A 16,283-nucleotide genomic window follows, 5' to 3' on the forward strand; every position below is an offset into this window, starting at 1 on the left:
ATCTTTCGGGAATATAGGTGGATTTTTTTTTGGGTCAGTGTTTCCCAAACTTTAATCTTTATAAATAACCTTGTATCAAGCCACAGTCCAACAAGAAACAGATGGTATGCCCAAATTGTGTAATTTGAGAATTTAATAAAAGAACTATTTATAAAGGTGTTCGTAGGAAGTGAGGAAACCACAAGGGACAGTGCAGTTCCATGGGACTGGGGCCAGTGGGAGCTACTACTGTCTTATGTCTGAAGAGGCCAGAGGAAGGAGCACCAGGGTCTGGAGACAGAGAGGTCTGTGGGACCTTTGGTCGAGGAACAGTCATCGGACAGCAATCCTGCAGGGAGAGAACCAGGGGAAAAGATTCTCCACCCTCACTCTTCTTTCCTCCCCCATTCCGCTGGTGCTCCCACTGAGTGATTGCAACTAGAAGCCAGAAGACAAGAGGCACGTTGATGTGGCCCTGGGGTATAGAGCAGGGCAGAGAAGGGTGAGAATGGCTGCGATGGCCGTGGGAACAGACAGAGAGACATGACACATACCTTCACTGGTTTCTCCATAGCTAGGTATTCCTGGATTCCGCTATACTTAATGATTTTGTTTAACTCTTAAAAACCATTTTAACCATTTTTAAGTGTATAATTCAGCAGTATTCACTACATTCGCATTGTTGTGCAGCCATTACCACTATCCGTCTCCAGAACTTTTTCATCATCCCGAACTGAAACTCTGTCCCCATTAAACAATAACTCCCACCGCCCCTCCCCCCAGCCCCTGGTGACCACCATCCTAATTTCTGTCTCTATGAATTCTACTCTTCTAGAGCACCTGATACAACCATACAGTATTTACTTTCGTATCTGGCTTGTTTTACTTAACATAATGTTTTCAAGGTTCATCCATGTTGCAGCATGTGTCAGAATTCCCTTCCATTTTAAAGGTGAATAATGTTCCATTGTGTGTATAAACCACATTTTGCTTATTGATTCATCCATCAGTGGACACTTGGATTGCTTCCACCTTTTGGCTATCGTGAATAATGCTGCTATGAACATGGGGATACATACAATGCTTGAGACTTTTTTAAAAAAACCTAAGTAAACGGGCTTTGAAAGGAAACTGCTGACTCGCCGATTCACTCTCCACAGTAAAGGCTGGGTGAATGATGCAAGCAACAGGCTGCAACTGCTCCATCTGGTCCAAGTCACCTAGGTCACCAGGAGAGAGAGGGAGCCTTTGTCCGAAGGACAGGTGATGCATTGTGAATGCTCACAGACACACCTTGTTTTCTGCACCGTCCATCCCAGTCAGTAGGAAAACAACATGTTTGGAGAAACTTCTTCAATATGCAGGATTGGAGTTCTTTCTTTTTTTCCAAAACCCAAACCCCTCTTTTTTTTTTTTTTTTTTTTTTTGGCGGTATGCGGGCCTCTCACTGCTGTGGCCTCTCCCGTTGCGGAGCACAGGCTCCGGATGCGCAGGCTCAGCGGCTATGGCTCACGGGCCCAGCCGCTCCGCGGCATGTGGGATCTTCCCAGACCGGGGCACGAACCCGTGTCCCCTGCATCAGCAAGCGGACTCTCAACCGCTGCGCCACCAGGGAAGTCCCCCCCTTTTGTTTTATCCCTCCCTTTACTCCACCCAGGTTCCCAGCAAGAACCTCCCTAGAGACAGACCTACCCTGGGCTGTATGAGGCTGTACTTCCTGTTCTCTTGCTTTAAGTCACTGTTAGACTCCCTCACATTTTATGTTGCTCCCCATCAGAAACTTCAGATCATTACCTTAAATGGAAAACCAGTGTTCCTTATCATAAATTAATCCTAAAAATAAATACAATGAGAGCATAACAATGTTTAGAATTCCAGCTAGATACCGTGGCTTGCTGCAAGCTCTATGCCCCAGGCCTGTTTTTTCCTTATTAAAAAGAAAAGATTAACAAGTATAAGGGAGATGTCAAAAGCTTATCAACACCAAACGGAGACTTTCTTCTATATATGTAATCAGTGGACTGAAAGAAATTTAGAGCCGGACTAGCAATTTCACCGAGATTTGATGTTATTTAATGCTGGGTCTATCTGCTACCTTAAACTGTCTCGCCCACACTCTAGAAAACCTGGCTTTACGTAGGTGGAATGTGTGTGGGGTTAGGAAAAAGGGAGCGGTAACAGAACTTGCTTGATGGCAGGGCAAAGGCAGAGCATGGGTTTTCCCTCCACACCCTTGTCGCTCCCAACCCCTGCCGAGAAGTTTCTTGAACAGAGACTACCACGCGAGTAATTCAAGAGTCAACCCCTGCCCTTACATGGCACTGCACACATGAATTCCAGAGGCTTCCTCTCTCTGGTCACTCTGCTCTGAGTTTGTTCAGTTTGTACTGCAGTCCCAGGACTGGGCTCCATATACCAGGCCTTCTCCCCCAGTGTACACCAGAGGCACACGTTCATTTGTTCTTTGTTGTATTCCTCCATTGCTTCACCCAAGAGTTGCTTTAGGGTTACCCACAATACTTCAGCTTTTAAAGGTCTGTATTCTTATTGATCCAGCTTGCTTGCTTTCTTGTGGAGTTGACTTTTTGAACCTGAATGAACTTTTCATGTAACCCAGTTCCTTTACATATTATTATTGTAGTTTCTCCAACCTGTCGGGAATTTTTCACATCCTAATCTTATCCTTAAGAATACTTAGCTCTCCCTCCAAGCTTTATGTCATTTATATCTATATCTATATGCAGATATATGACATTTTTTGTAGACTCCTTTTTCATAACTATAGCTAATAACTTGAAAGGAGAAGGTCAAGGGTAGACACCTACCTCTAGAAGCATCTTTAAGATCAGTCAATACTCTGAACCTTCACGTATATTTCTAACTCATGTTTATCTTGGCTACTTACATATTATGAGAAAAGTTCCAATTCTTTATATTTACAACAATCCCCTGATTAAAATATGATTAATTTAACTTTAGCATGACTTAATTCCCAGAAATGCAGGCTCCTAATAATTGCCACTTTATTTCCTAAATACATGCAAGCAAACTTTTTAGTGATTTGTTCCTGGACTTTGCTGGGAATCAACATCAAACCTCCTGATCTCTAATTTTAAGAGTCTCTGCTTTCTGATTCCTGGAGCAAATATATTCATCCACCGTCTTCTACGTCTTCTCTTTGGGATTATCTAGTGATGACTGAATAAAGACCCCAGTTACCCCACAAGGTCTTCCTAAAACAACATTATAATTTAGGATCTGAGTACCAGGATTGATTTAAAGCAGTTGAGTGATTTCAATCTTGGTCTTCATGTTAATTTCCCTCCAAAATCCACCCCACCTTACTATATATATATATAATTTTAATTACAAAAGCAATACATGTGCATTTTAACAAGTCAGACTGTAGACACATAGTTTCCGTGGCCCCGAGGTAATAAATGTTAATAGCTAGGTGTATGTCCTACACATCTCTCCACATTAATACAAATATATACACACATGATTGTTGTTTTTTGTTTTGTTTTTTTCTAAACAAAAATGAAATCATAGCACACACATCATTCTGCAATTTTCCTTTGTTATTCACAATATATCATGAATATTCCTCCTGGGCTATACATAGACTTAATTTATTCCCTGGATGTATACATTCCACAGCATGGGCATGTCATAATTTAGCCAACCATTTTCTTGGTGATGAATATTAAGGTTGTTTCTAGTTTTCTTCAACTACAAATGATGCTGCAATAAGTACTTTTGTACACCTATTCTCATACTGGTGCCTTCATTTCTATATGATAGATTTCTTTGGTGAGAATACCTAGGTCAACAGATATATCAAAAGGTTAGCAGTGCTGGATCACTTTCCAAAAATGTCATAAGAATTCACATACACTCTGACAGTGGTTGAAAGAAATAGTTTCCTTGCGATTACTTATTCAAATAATTGCCTCCCTGAGATAAGTAGCCCAAATCACCAAATTTCTCCTGTGGAGTTACTATGTGCTGTTCAACACTTCCCAAGTTGGCCGACCAGTTATGCATCTGTGAAACTGGAATGATGGGCTCTCCTACAGAAGTATAGGGGCCTGAGATTTTACTACCTTTTTGAAATGACATTCATTCATTCAGAGTAGTCTTCAGAGCAGTGAAACTCCCTATGGGTGAACTATGATGAACTTTTTAAAATAAAGCCTTTTTTTTTATGATTGTAAAATTCAACTAATTCAAAAATTTTCAGTCAATACAGAATGCTATGTCAGAGAAAGTGAAAAGCTAAAACTTCCTGAGCATTTAGTATGTGCCAGGTAGCATTCTAATCTCTTTATAGAAATTATCTTATGTAATCTTCCCAACAATTCTGTGTGTTACTTCATTTTACGTATAAGAAAACTGAGGGACAGGAAAATTAAACAACTTCCCCATGGTTAGACAACTAGCAATGAGTAAAATCAGGATTCACACCAAGCCATCTGACTCCATCATCTGGGCTCTAACTGCCACATTATAGTTAGACAAGTAAACTTGCTCAGGTTGGTTTCTTGTATTTAGATGTCTTAACCAACATATCTAAAGAGAGATCTCCTCAGTCTGGCCCCACTCAATCTAACTAAAGTTACCTGCCATTTCCCTCAATGTGCTTAAGCCAGGATCCCCTAACAAATACTGTGGACAATGCCATCTCCAAGCCTTTGCACCTGCTGCCCCCACTACCTCCATTCAGATTCTGCCAGTCATACTGGGTCCACTTCCAGTTCCCCGGGAAGCCTGCAACCCACATGTCATTGCAGTTGGTACCCGTGCAGCCTCGCAATGGCGGTTTATAGCTTATTCCATGTTGGTCAGGTTTCTATGATGGGATTGTAAGGTCCTTAAAGGCAAGGACTATATTTTCTCATTCTCTGTGTCTTCAACGTTGTAAGCATGCAATAAAAGCTCCTTGAATTGAATTAAAGACAAGACTCTAATTATGTAGACAAAGGCAACGAGAGAAGATCAGGCACAGAGAAGAGTGACTTAACTCTAAAGGTCTTTTCATAAGTTTCAGGAATGGCCTTCATTTATGCAACTTGTTGTAAAATTTCACCTGCTGTTGTTACACTTTAACCTTTAATATCTCTACAGGAGGAAGCTCTGGTTGTACATGTAAAGGAAATTATATTGAAACATAAATCTTCCCAAATTGCTGCATTCTTATCCAGTCCTTGATCTCCTTGTTGAGTGGTCCTAAGTGACATTCTGAAAGTGACATACTGCTTTCCCCAGCCTTAAACACACCTCTGACCTCACTCTTGAGCACACCCAGGCCCAGGGGTGACCATCATAGCCCTGCCTCTACCCCAGCAGAGGTGGCTCCTTCCCCTTAGAGGAGAGCTTTGAGGTGATAGGACTATTGCCATGCCTGAGTCCTTCCATGCCCCTTTGAAAGCCCTGAAATCCTCCCTGATCCTCAGTATTCACCCTCTCGTATATGAAACCATACTGTTTGATTTATGTGCCCATTCAGTGTCTTGACAGCAGCCCAAACTCAATCCATGCAAAATCAAATCAACATCTCCCCTAAAGTTGTTCCTCCTCTCCTTACCGCAATAGCCTCCACCATCATCTGCCAACCAGGCTTGAAACCTGAGTCATCTTTGACTCAGAACGTCACAGTGCTCAAAAAAAGAAAAAAGAGCTCATTTCCCTCCTTCCTCCTAGTACTTGATTTACACTCAGACACTGTCACTCTCTTCAAAATTTGCTTGATATGTGTCCCTTCCTGCCTATTCCCTCAGACATGTGGTAAGACCCTGGATCTGGTACCAACCTCGAACTAGTCTCCTTTCCTCCAGCTTCATTCTCCTCTAGTCCATTCTATTTACCTGTGCAGATAATTCCTTCTATAAACTCTTTCAACTTATCATTCTCCTGCTCCAAACTTTTCACTGATGTCCTTAGCTTAAGGGCTTCATTAACTTCTTAACCTAGAATTCAGGAACTTTCGTTGTGGCTAAATCCTTATCTTTTTTCCTTTATTTCTTTCTTACTCTTTACCAGAAGAAATCCTTAGCCCCTGCTGGGTTGATCCACTATAATTATCATTATTGTGTTCTTTAAATAACCTTTTATATTAGTCATCAAGCCACAGAGTGTCAGAGGAGGAAACCAAGGCCCAGAAAGATTAGAGGAATTGCCCAAGGTTGTCAGCCAGTAGAGGAAAACATAACCCCTCTCCCATTTATATTGCACTTCCAAACCTGGGCTGCACTTCTATTGGCTTTTAATAACTCTAAATGACCTTCATTACACATAAGTGTGAGCTTTAATAACGTTTTGAAGATAAACAAAGGACAGTGTTTATCTGGAAGTAAATTCCTGCTGCTGCCTTGAAGTTCTGGATCTCTAACATCAATCCAGGCCTAAGCCAGTACAGATTCTTATTTTAGACAGAGCTGGAGGGTGGAGAGCTGGAAAGAAATCTAGGTTTAGATCCTGGGAAGGTCAGCCCAATATGTGGGCACCCCTCTTCATGGCACTGGGGTCAGACTGACTCAACTAAAAATGCCCCTTCTTTCTTGCAGTCACCAGGACTCTCAACTTTAAAACTCCCAGTGTTCACTCAGCCCTCCTGGTTTGGGCTTGAAACTGAATCCACTCCAACCTCAAGATCACTCCCTTTGACTCTCAACCTAACCTTCCATTCAGAAGTTACCCTCTGCTATATTCCTTATCTGGAGAATACAATGAAATGGGTAAAACTGGAGGCAAGTAATCACAAAAGCAGAATGTTCATTCATTCATTCAGCAAACCTTTACTATAAGCCAGTGATGTACTGTGTACCAGGCACCGTTCTGAGGGCAGTCTTCTTAACGATACAACATACTGAATGCTTACTATGTGTCAGGCATGGTTTTAAGTATATATATATATATATAGAGAGAGAGAGAGAGAGAGAGAGACAGACAGAGACAGAGAGACAGAGAGACAGACAGAGACAGAGACGAGAGAGAACTCTTACAACAAACATATGCGATAGGTTCTTTTTTATTGCCATTTTACATATGAACAAGCTGAGGTGCAGAGCAGTTAAGTTACTGGACTGTGAATGATACAAGGCTAAGTGGCAGAGCTGAAATTCGAACCCAGGCAGTCCAGCTCCAGAGCTTCATATTCTTAACATTATGTTGATAGGGCATCCTAACCCAATGTCTACTTGTGTCACCCCCATCTCCTTTTTAAAGAAAACTTAATTTAACAAACATTTACTGGCAATGACAAAGTGTCTGGCCATGTGCTACATGCTGAGAATGAAAATACAAAGAAGACAGAAAGGACTGTTTTCTTCAGAAGCTCACACATAAGTGAGCCATCATGTGCCAGTGCTGGTGGTCTTATAATTTACTTTAAAATACTTCAGCTGGACAGCGTGATAAATGAGTTGTCTTTAGTCACCATTCTTGGAATGTTTGATCATTTATCCAAATCAGGAGTAATACTTTAGGGGCAGTCATCTGACATTTCATCAAAAGCTCACAGTCCAGAGGCAGCTACTATAATCGCTTCAATCCTCTTCATGTCCCCATGTCCCCCTCTCAACCCTCAGAAGCCCTGGGAAGCTTTTACAACTACAGATTCTAAGCCTAGGGGCCCCAGAAATTCAATTTTAACTGATTTGCTATAGGCCCAGTTTTATATTATTTTATATATTTATATAATATATATTATATATTTAGTTTTAAACTTTTTATTATGGGACATTTCAAACACATACAAAATTAGAAATATAGCATAATGAATCTCCATGTACCCATTATCCAGCTTCAACAACTATCAACTCTTGTGGCTGTCTTGTTTTATGTATGGCATTGGTATTTTTTTAAAAGCTTCCCAGTTTATTTTAATATGCAGCCAGGGTTGAGAATCACTGCTCTAAACAAATAATTTCAATGGGATCGCTTCAAACAAGGAAGTATGCATCAGACATAGTGGAAGCAGGAAGGGGGAGGATGAACTCTGACCATGTAGGGAAAAGGGGTAGGGTTTCCATGACTCCTCTCTGGATCTCAGGGTCTCCAGGGCTAAACCATCCCTTGGCAGCTCTGATGTCTGCGAACCCGCCAGAGGTGCTTCTTTAGCTTGGCCTGAGGATCCCAGGCTGGAAGGTGGAATCACATGCCCACACACCCACAAAATGAAGGTCTTTTCAAATATATATATATTTAGTTGCATTAAAGTGGGGTTTACTAGGTTAAAGTAATACAGTATAAACGTGAGTGTTTTTAAAAAAATATGCTTATGTTTGTGACAAAGAAAACAGATGTTAAAATCATTTAGGAGTTATTGGAAGGGGGAAATGGAAAGAAACAGAAGGGAAGCCGTGAGTAATGAGGAATCGGGCTATGTGACAGAGTGGGGCAGGGCGCAGCCCTTAGCAGGCGAATGTTGCAGCACTCTGTTACCATGCAACCCGTTACCAGGCAACGGTTACCGGGAGACCACTAACGCCAGACGGTTAGAGCGGCGGTTGCAAGTCCCGCTCGGCCACTGCTTGGCGCCGCAGTGGGCCCCTCCCCCAACGAGCAACTGTCAATGAGCCACCGTTAGTGGCCCCGCTCGGCCAACGGTCGGCAGAGTGGTGGTCCTCCAAAGGAGAGTGAGGTAAGAGGCGGATCCGGCCTTCTCCCTGGGGCCCTCCAGCTCACCCGGCCTTGGGCAGGTGAGCTGGGGGGCCCAGGGAACAGGCTGGGGGCTGTGTCCTGCAGGGCTCCAGAGCCCTCGCCACGGCCATCCACTGGCCCGGCCCAGGCCTCGATGTGGCGGTAAATCTCTCCCCCATCCCCGCCTCTGTGACCTAATGACAGCCACAGTCTGCATGGGTTGCAGTCTGTGGGGCCTGGCCTCCTAACCGCCGTTTGGGCGGCCTGAGGAGCCTGAGGACGGGTTGGGTCCTGGGCGCCCAGCGTCCTCAGTGATGATGGCTGGGCAGGGTCTGGGGACCTGGCCCTGAGGGCACCACCAGCTGAGATCTGCCTCGTGGGCCGGGCCTGGGCACTGGTGGGAGGACCCAGCCTGGGTGCTGGATGAATGCTCCAGGGCAGGGTAGCCGGCCCCGCAGGGACCCCGTCCTCTTAGCCAGGACCTGGACCTCGGAGGGTGAAGGTTGAGCCTTGGGACCTTGCCCTTTCTCGTCAGAACAGAGAATAACATTTGTTTTGGTGGAGGTTTACAGGAACATCGTGACCTGACCGTGACCTGACCTCAAGGACAAAGGATCTGACACCAAGAAGTTTGCAACAACTAACCACGCCCCTCCCTCACCTTTCCTATAAAAGGGCTTTGCTGAAAGCTTTCAGAGAGTTCGGGGTATTTAAGGCATGAGCCACGTGTTTCCTCGCAGGGCCTTGCCATAAAACTTTCTCTGTTCCAAACTCCTGATGTTTTGGTATTGTTTGGGCTCACTGTGCGTCGGGCACACGGATTTGTCCTCAGTAACAACTGCAAGAAACAGGGAAAAGAGAAGAAACCAAATCGGAGAAAGGAGAAGGAGTCGCCAGTGTTTTCCTCTCAGACACTTCATGGGGGAGCAGGCATGAAGGCCAAGCTGTCCAGGGTCAGGAGATGGGGGCACTAGGCCTGACCCTGGAGACACCAGACAGAAAGGACCTCCTTCCTCAGTCACACATGAGTCAAAGAGTTCTGGCTTGAATAGTGGACAGAAGCCAAAGAAAACTGCAAAGCAGAACTAGACGTCTCTAAAATCCCACGTGTTAATCTGACCCAAGTTGAAATGGGTAGCAACTGAGTTTAGCAAAGCTCTAACCGTTACTACCTAAACGCCAGACCTGTAGCCCCGTGTGAGGTGCCGGGACCACGGCCACAAGTCAGAGTCCACCCAGCCCTCTGGTGCCTCCAGAGGGAGTCTAGGGGGAGAGGAGGGCTGGGCAAGGTAGCCCCAGAGGATCTAGGGTCCTGTGGGGACTGGTGATACTGACAGAGCCGGAGGGAAATGGCGAGAGTGTGGGAAGGGAGGGGACGTTGGCACTAGTCTTGAAGGACGAATAGGGTTCAGGGCTGGTGGGAGGGGCAGAGGGCAATTCCAGGCCATTGAGCAGTTGGCAATTGCAATCATGTGCTGTGCAGAGGAGGACTCCTGGGAAGCCTCACGTCAGATAAGTGAACCAAAAGTGAAATAAAATCCCATGACCTCCAGGGAATTTCTGAGTAGGAGTCAGTGTATAAATTCAATGACGATTAGAAGTGAAACTGCTGAGGGCATTGCTCACACTTCTTCAGTCATCAGGATTTGCGGAGGCGTCTACAGGAAACCAGGGTGTCCAGAACATACAGGGAAGAAGGCACAGAGCCTCTAAGGTGGACTCTACTCCCCGCCCAGGCAGTTCTCCCAGGGTCCCTCACAGGAGCCTGCCTCTCTCTTCCTTTCGCCATCACACGCTCTGGCCTCTGGTAGGGGCGGGGCAGGCGCGCAGCTCTTAGCCCGAGACTGTTATCGCGAGACGTTAGCGCAGTAGTTAGAGGTCAGGTTCCGCCAGCCTCGCAGGGCTCTCTCTGCAGAGAGTGCGGTGAGAGGCGAATCCCGGCCTTCTCCCTGGGGCCCTCCAGGGCCCTTGGCCTAGGGGCCGGTGGGTGAGCTGGGGAGCCCGGGGACAGGCTGAGGGCTGTGTCCCGCAGAGCTCCAGAGCCCTCGCCACGGCCGACCACTGGCCGGGCCCAGGACCCAGCTCTGCGACCTGATAGCGGTGACAGTCTCCATGGGTCGCAGTCCATGGAGGCCTCAGCAACTGGAGTATATGGACACTGCCATTAAGGTAACAGCTTCAACCAGCTTCAGTCTTTCCGTTCAAGTTTCAAAAATTGATACAGCTGAGACCGGTTGTCTACCCCTAGGAGGCGGCCAGAGGTCAGGGTTAGGCTGCGAGGACGTCACCCGTCGTTACTTCAGGTCCACCTCTGTGGTGGGCTGTTCTCAAAGAAGGGCGACTGTGAGCTGTGAATTCGCCTGATTGGTATTCGCCACAACATGTATTCCTTCACAAATGATTTTGTGTAGGATCTCAAATGATCCTACACAAATGATTCTCTCCAGTGTAAATGAAAAGCCTGAGGGCCGGCTGGGTCCTGGGTGCCCGGCATGCTCAGTGGTGATGGCTGGGCAGGGTCTGGGGACCTGGCCCTGAGGGCACCACCAGCTGAGATCTGCCTCGTGGGCCGGGCCTGGGCACTGGTGGGAGGACCCAGCCTGGGTGCTGGATGAATGCTCCCGGGCAGGGCAGCCGGCCCCCGCAGGGACCCCGTCCTCTTAGCTAGGACCTGGACCTCGGAGGGTGAAGGTTGAGCCTTGGGACCTTGCCCTTTCTCGTCAGAACAGAGAATAACATTTGTTTTGGTGGAGGTTTACAGGAACATCGTGACCTGACCGTGACCTGACCTCAAGGACAAAGGATCTGACACCAAGAAGTTTGCAACAACTAACCACGCCCCTCCCTCACCTTTCCTGTAAAAGGGCTTTGCTGAAAGCCTTCGTGGAGTTCTGGATTTTTAAGGCATGAGTCACCCATCTCCTTGCATGGACCTGCAATAAACTTTTCTCTGCTCCAAACTACGACATTTTGGTTTGTCCTCACTGTGTGTCGGGCACACAGACTTGCATTCGATAACAGTATCTCACAACCCACTGACCATTTCAACAGCCTTGATTATTCTCCTGGCTTTGTTCTCTCTACTCAAGTCCCTCAGAACTTGAATATTTGGGAAACAGCTATGGTCTGCCAGGCGCTGTGGTGTGCACTGAACACAATCTCCCTCCGTGCTGCTTTGAGAGCACCATTTCCCGGCTCACGTCCCACTGCGTTGTGACTGCAGCTCAGATTCCACAGCTGGTCACTTAGAGCTGTTGCTTCTCTTCTGCAAGCATGCCTTACTTGTACCTCCAGCCCACAGACTCACGTGCATCTTTTACCTGGATTTTTTTCTGCTTTGACTACCTTTCTCTGTATTTTAAGGCGCAGCTCAAAGTCAGCTTCTTCACGAACACCTCCTGATCCCAGAAATGGGAAGTGACACCTGCTGAACTTCTGTAGCTCTTGTAGTGGTTTCAACTATTCATGTAAGGCTTAACACAGTGGACTGGAGTAGTGCTTATTTGTATATGTATCAGGGCTCCAGCTTCACCTTAAAGTGGTTATGAACCACAAGAAGCCTGTTAATCTTCAGAGGAGTCAGGCCCAGGGAGCTTGACTTAATAAGGCCTTGGTGGAGATGTGGGAGAGTGCCTATAACTCATGTATCTTCTTTTCTAGATCTGGAGCTCCTTCAGGGCAGAGACCATGATTGATTCACCCAGCAAAGCATGTGGTGTCCAGAATAGTGTTTGACAGCAGTGGATATTTAGTAAGTCTTCATGAGATAAAAGAATATTTATTGTCCTCTCCTTAGAGCAAATCTGACTATATGTCAAGCTTTATTCCAGAATACATGAAGTTGTAACCCAAAGATTTTATTTTCACATGTGTGGACCTCTAGTATGGGATTTTGTAAGAGGTTCACAAATCCATATAATGTCATTCATTTGTTTGTTTATTTGTCATGTATTTATTTGTTTATTTTTGTGGCAGTCCTTGCTGATAGTTTTATTTTTTAAAGAAAGGAATACATATCACTTTCCAAAGTTAGCTTAAATGCTATCCTGCCTGGGAGGAAGGATAATGGGCTAAATGACTTCTCAAGTTCTTTCCTTCTTTCTTTGTTTAGGATTTCAATCCATAATTTTTATTTTTAAAAAATTTTTATTGGTGTATAGTTGATTTAAAATTTTGTGTTAGTTTCTGCTGTACAGCAAAGTTAATCAGTTATTATACATATACATATATCCACTCTTTTTTAGATTCTTTTCCCTTATAGGCCATTACAGAATGTTGAGTGAGTTCCCTGTGCTATACAGTAGGTCCTTGTTGCTTAACTATTTTAAATATTGTAGTATATACATGTCAATCCCAAACTACCAATCTGTCCCTCCCCACCATTTCCCCTCTGGTAACCATAAGTTTGTTTTCTATATCTGTGACTCTATTTCTGTTTTGTAAATAAGTTCATTTGTACCATATTTTTAGATTCCACGTAAAAGCGATAAGGTCTGATCCTTTTGAAAACAAACACACACACGTTAAAAGCGTTTCACATCCTGAGGAACCTCTGTTATATACCACATGTGTGTAACAAGAGCCCTGCCTGGGCAGTCCTTCCGCTTGGGGGGTGGCCCCGCACCCCAGGTAACATTTTTGAGTCTCAGTTTACAATGTACAAGGAGCTTTTTTGTTGTTTATTGCTTCATTCACTCCCTACAACAGCCCTCAAGGATTGACAAGAGAGCTGTTGGATTTGTCAAGACTGACAAAGGGCTTCTATTGTGAAATGTACATGGAAGAGACAGAATTCCAACAAGAAAGAAAATAAATACATAGTATAACTTTAGGGAAAAAAATGAGAAAAGAACAGAAGAGCAATATAGAACACACTGCAAAGTTCTACAAAGCACATAATCGGAATCCTAAAAGGTGAGGAAAGAGAACATAGGGCTCTGAAGACAGGGCAGGAGGGCAAGAGGACAGATGGTGATGGTGAGGTGAGGTGGGTGTCTTAGCTGGGTTGGTGACATTGAGCTGAGAACTGAGTGACCAGAAGAAGTCACCCAGGAGAAGGTATGATTGAAAAGCACTGTAGAGAGAAAGAAAAACTGCAAAAGCCCTGATATAGATAGGAGCTGGGTGTGTATGAGGAGCACCCAAAAGTCTAGTGTGGCTGAAACATGATGAGTGAGAATAAGAGCAGAATGATGTATGGCTAGAGAGACAGACAGGTGGGGTCTTGTGGGTCCTAAGTAGCTAAAAGAGTAGCTTTCGTCAGCATTCCTTTTACTCTCCCACATTGCCCAGTCCCTGTAATCAACAGAACACAGAGCTGATTATTAAGTAGGTCCATGTGACTAGTAGAAGGGATTCTTGTCACTTCTGGGCCAAAGCATCAAAGAGCCAGTACAGGAACGTCAAGCTGTCTCTTTCTTAAGGTAAAAAAGCCAGAAGGTCAAAGTAGGTTGAGGGCTTCCCTGGTGGAGCAGTGGTTGAGAGTCCGCCTGCCGATGCAGGGGACACGGGTTCGTGACCCGGTCCGGGAAGATCCCACGTGCCGCGGAGCGGCTGGGCCCGTGAGCCATGGCCGCTGAGCCTGTGCGTCCGGAGCCTGTGTTCCGCAACGGGAGAGGCCACAGCAGTGAGAGGCCTGCGTACCGCAAAAAAACAAAACAAAACAAAAAAAAACAAAGTAGGTTGAATCATTCATTGAGTTGCAACATGAAGACAGTTGCCCTGATGAGTCACAGCAGATTCTCAGTAGACTTTAAGAGCAATAAATCTGTGTGCCATTAAGTCATAAAAGCTGATTCTGACTATTATCACATGGTAAGAAGTTTGGATTTTATTCTAAGTGGAATAAGAAGTCATTTGAAATTTTGAGCAAGAGAGTGAAGACATCATACACATTTTGAAATGACAACTTCGTGTAGAATAGATTATGGGGAGGAGGGACAGGAGAAATAAGGAGCCAGTTATAAATCTATTAAAGTTAATCTAGCTATGAAATAATGGTGGCTTGAAATTAGTGGTGGCAATGGACATGCTGAGTTGAATTGGGGATATATTTTGAAGATAGAACTAACAAGACTGATGGAAAGACTCCAAGGTTTGGGGCCTGGGCAACTGAGTGGAATGAGAATGAAGAGTTATAAAACTTTTTTGGTTTAAAGCTCTCTTTCATAGGACAGGGGGAAAGAGAGAGAGAGAGAAACTTCCCAGCTCCTTTCAAAGTCAGCATAACCTTGATATTAAAAGCTGACAATGATATGACAAGGTACATAGATTCAAAACTACTAAACAAAATATTTACAAACCAAGTTCATAAATACATAAAGAGGAAAATACATCATAATAAGACTGGAATTGTTCCAGGGATACAAGTTTGTTTTAACATTCACATATCTATTGATGTAGTTCATTAACAGAATAAAGCAGAAAAATAAACTCAATTAGTGCAGAAAAATCATTTGAATCTGAATAAAAGAACTGACTTGTCCTACAGCCCAAGCTCTTACTCAATATGCTACTACCTCCTAAACTATTTTTTTTCTTTTTTTTTGCAGTACTCGGGCCTCACTGTCGTGGCCCCTCCTGCCGCGGAGCACAGGCTCCAGACGCGCAGGCTCAGCGGCCATGGCTTACGGACCCAGCCACTCCGCGGCATGCGGGATCCTCCCGGACCGAGGCACGAACCCGTGTCCCCCGCAACAGCAGGTGGGCCCTCAACCACTGCGCCACCAGGGAAGCCCCTAAACTATTCTTAAACTCTATAAATCAGGGCTTCCCTGGTGGCGCAGTGGTTAAGAATCCAATGGCCAATGCAGGGGGCACAGGTTCGAGCCCTAGTCAGGGAAGATCCCACATGCCACAGAGCAACTAAGCCCATGTGCCACAACTACTGAGCCTGTGCTCTAGAGCCCTCGAGCCACAACTACTGAGCCTGCATGCCACAACTACTGAAGCCTGCCCACCTAGAGCCCATGCTCTGCAACAAGAGAAGCCACCGCAATGAGAAGCCCGCGCACTGCAATGAAGAGTAGCCCCCGCTAGCCACAACTAGAGAAAGCCCGCGTGCAGCAACTAAGACCCAATGCAGCCAAAAATAAATAAATTTTTAAAAAAAAGAACCACAATGCTATGCTGCTACATACACCCAAATGGCTAAAATGAAAAAAAAAAAAAAGACAATGCCAACTATTGGAGAAGATGAGAAGCAACCAGAACACTCATACACAGTGGGAATATTAATCGGTATAATCACCTAGGAAAAGTGTTTGGCAGTATTTACTATAGTTGAACATATACATACCCAATGCCTCAGTAATTCCAGTATATACCCCCCAAATGTGTACATATGTGTACCAAAAGATAAGTTCAAGAATGTTCATAGTAGCACTATTCGTAATTGCCCCAAGCTAGAAACTACCCAAACACCTATCAATAGTGGAATGGATAAGTAGATTGTGGTATATTCACACAACAGAGTACTATACAGCAACAAAATGAACAAACTCTTGAGAGATCAAGGGTTGCCCAAGGATTCCCAGCTGTTTCAGCCCTCAGCTAGTTTGAGTCTTCCCAGCCTGGGCCCCAGACACATGCATGAAGAAGCCTTTGAGGTGATTCTGGCTGTAGTCACTGTCTGAATGCAACAACACAAGAAACCCTGAGTG

General features: G+C 44.9%; 1 protein-coding gene across 1 annotated transcript in view; it reads left to right on the forward strand.

Annotated features, from left to right (window-relative positions):
- The window catches only part of PLA1A (phospholipase A1 member A), a 45,617-nt gene extending 38,920 nt beyond the window's left edge, over positions 1-6,697 (forward strand). Inside the window, exon 11 of the mRNA XM_029215443.1 lies at positions 6,546-6,697. Within this exon, the coding sequence (XP_029071276.1) occupies positions 6,546-6,567 (22 nt within the window). The 3' untranslated portion in view covers positions 6,568-6,697. The remainder of the gene's footprint in view (positions 1-6,545) is intronic.
- The last annotated feature ends 9,586 nt before the right edge of the window (positions 6,698-16,283 follow it).

This window comes from Monodon monoceros, unplaced genomic scaffold (assembly GCF_005190385.1).
Source record: "Monodon monoceros isolate NGI ecotype Baffin Bay Population unplaced genomic scaffold, NGI_Narwhal_1 Super_Scaffold_11, whole genome shotgun sequence".
NCBI lineage: Eukaryota > Metazoa > Chordata > Mammalia > Artiodactyla > Monodontidae > Monodon > Monodon monoceros.